General features: G+C 40.4%; 1 protein-coding gene across 1 annotated transcript; it reads right to left on the reverse strand.

The window, feature by feature from the left end:
• Nucleotides 1-815: 815 nt before the first annotated feature.
• LOC137266096 (uncharacterized) lies at nt 816-2,990 on the reverse strand. Its single transcript, XM_067801596.1, has 5 exons — nt 2,808-2,990; nt 2,624-2,651; nt 1,567-1,776; nt 1,272-1,390; nt 816-950 (listed from the first exon to the last, which is right to left on the reverse strand). The coding sequence occupies exons 1-5, from the start codon at nt 2,988-2,990 to the stop codon at nt 816-818; spliced, it is 675 nt and encodes a 224-aa protein (XP_067657697.1).
• Nucleotides 2,991-3,243: the final 253 nt, after the last annotated feature.

Consider the following 3,243-nt stretch of genomic DNA (forward strand, 5'->3'; position numbering starts at 1 on the left):
TCACAATGAAACGCTGTCAATACTCAATCGATGCAGACGGTCTGGTTAATGTCATATGGTTTATCATCCGAGCTCCCCACCCACCACGGAGTATCACAAGGACAATGCTAAAGCAAGTGGGCCTCCAGCTTACAGCACCAAGGATACTCGGATGACTTACTCCAGCAGAAGAATTAAAAGATTAACAATTCCACCAGATTAGTCCATGAGTCATCGCCTTCTAGGCAAAACATGAATTTGTAAAATTGAAATTCAGAATTCCCAACACTCGGCCAAGACCTAATAATATACTTATTACAATTCTCAAAATATTGTGCAGTTATGGTAATGCTCAACCAGCCGATTGGTTGAACCGGGCCCATTCAACCACCCGTCTAGGTGAAGTTAGGGCCTAAGTGGTGTGTTTAGTAATACCAACACTGTTCCTCCTCCCATGCCCTCAACCACCAGGATCCCCTCCTCCACCGACACAGGGGCGCAACTCATGGCAAAAGGGTTGGTGGACTAACTATCCCCTCGGGACCACAACGGGGGTGAACGGCACTTGGCGTTACCCAGCACCCAACACGAGGTGACCGTTCACGTTCCAGATAGCCCGAGTCCGTGTGCATGAATCTTAAGCACACGGATGAAAGCTACAACATTTTCTGATGTTTACAACATTTATACCCAGGAGAACATTTCTCTCCTTTTTCACAGCTGCAATGCCTACAACGATACCTGCAGTCGTGCAACCATTTGAATGATGTAAGTGTTACCGAATGACAAACTAAAGGTCTCTGATACTGACTTCTTTATTGCAAAAGTACAGTTTCTTACTGACAGCTGTTCAGATAGACGTGTAGGTATTGAACCAGGGTCACATTTGCTGTGAAAATCAGTTTCCGGCGGTTGAAGTGCCAGATAACCAGTTCAGCATCTTCTGGTTTCAATGATGCACAATACATCATCTACGAACATAAAACAGGCATTATGAACATTTCTATAATAATTATTAAATAAATAATGATGTTTAGTACGAACAAAACTCATTATTTCATTGCTAATCCGTTCATTGAAATTACACTAAGTATTCGACTCATATGATGTTTTAAACATATCGTAGAATGCCAGCAGCAGAATAAACCCATGAGTATTGCTTTTTGTCATGCTCTGTATATATCATGTTCTCGTTTGTAAACAATTTAGCTTGGATCAAACAAATCACTAAATGAAAGCAACTAAACCCTATCCAGGAGAGACAAACGTTTTTTATCGAGTAAACAGTTTACCTGAATAGGAAACTCCCCGAGAACTTTGTAAATGAGATTCTGGTGATTGTCCAATCTGTACTTAAGGCTGTTCTCCAGATTGTCTCGTATTTCCCCTTTGTATTCTTCACTCGTTAGATCTGATATGCACAAGTGCAAACAATGATTTAAGTTATATTAGTTGTATAACTATAGTTTAGAGAGTGAATTGTTGCTTTCGAAACGAAATGTATCATGACATCAATGTTCCTTTAGAACACGACGTTTTACCTGCAAATCACAACATCATATATGGTGCAACTCAAAACAGGTTTACCTTCCATTCTGAAAACTGCATCCCAAAAGTAAATGTGGTCTCCAGTTAGGTTCGTTGGAGGCGGGGCACTTGCAATAAGGGTTTGGTTCACTCCCAGATCAGCTGCAAGTTTTTCACCAAGGAAAAGAGATTTCACAGTGATGTCCAGTTTAGCCGCCAACAATTTCTTTTCAAGAGGGCGTATATCGCACAGGTTGGATACATTCAGAACTGAAGAGAGAGCATGCTTAAGAGAGTCATGAAACCATATGGTAAGTCTTTGGTTATTCTTGAACAGCACCAAAAAAAGAAGTTATGGTTTCGTGAAATATGTTTTGTATCTCTCCAACAGAAATAAATTTCGTAATTTCCGACCCTTTTGTGTTATTTCACACAGTATAATTTGCACGTGTTCACAATTCGTTGTGTCGATGTGAACATCAATGTAAGCAGCAATCAAAAGGTATTGATGAAATATTGTACCATGGATATCGCACCTGGCTTTTGACCTTCAGTGCGGACAGAAGTAGCACATATTGTACTGATTGCAGTGCCATTGTGATGTGATAAACAACAAACACACAGATAATATCTTGGCGAGGATTTTCAAATTGTTGAATTAAAAAGAAGTGGAGGGGTGTCGGACGGTGGTTATCCGACTGTCCACATACATGTGAGGGATCGACAGGCCAAAAACGGCGCAATAACAGAGAATGCGCACTCGGTTAGTCAGACTAAATGCTTAAGGCAACCATCATCGGCACTACCAGCATTGTTCAGCTCTGACGAGGCTTTCTGATCGGTCTGTGTCGCACTTACTTTCACTATTTACATTTGTTTGCCTTTGTGATAATGTAGAATACGATACTTCTAAGTGTGGCTCAAGAACTATTAAACACTCTATATGGTGACACTCACCATCCCACCATATAGCTTGAATAAATCTAAACTCGCTCACTCGCTCACACTCAAAATCGCCCTTCTCTACATCCTAAACGATCTCTGATGGTACTTTGGATGGACCAGGTGTCAAATCAACAGAAGCAGTTTAAATGTAGACTATCACGTGTGCACTTACTTGCTAATACTCTTGGTTTACCAACTATCTGCAAAAAGACACAAACGTATCAATTTTAACAGTGTACTTCGTAATCATATTTTGATTTTGTTGTTCTTAATTTGATAATATATCAGCCAATCAATTACTTGAATACTGAATCCGCAAAATACATTTCGAGTAACTATATCCAATTTTTTCTAACCTTGAAGATGAAATCAGCATCGCCTGTTTCGTTCAAAATTCTGTGTACAGTAGTCATGGTGGTCTGTACATCAGCGACACCTGTTGGTTCAGTGATATCGACAAGGAAACGAGAGTAGTCTTCGCATCTTGCAAGGCCCAACATGAGCATTATGGCCACAATGACAAGTGTAGGACGTTCCATTGTTGTATGTTAATGTGAAACAAACACCTTACTGATTCATCACACTTGAAGTTCCCATATATACTGAGTGAGAGGTATAGCAATGGAGAGGTCCATTTACGAAAAGGGGCGTTAAGTTGCAAACTGCACGAGCACAAATTATATATCTAATGACTCATGAAACTGGGAATGACCTCTACATCATCTAACTCCAGGTGATGCCACGTCATTTCTCGGGGTAATGTTTTGCCAGTGTTACTACAACGAATCACAG

This window comes from Haliotis asinina, chromosome 15 (assembly GCF_037392515.1).
Source record: "Haliotis asinina isolate JCU_RB_2024 chromosome 15, JCU_Hal_asi_v2, whole genome shotgun sequence".
In the NCBI taxonomy this organism is placed as follows: Eukaryota; Metazoa; Mollusca; class Gastropoda; order Lepetellida; family Haliotidae; genus Haliotis; species Haliotis asinina.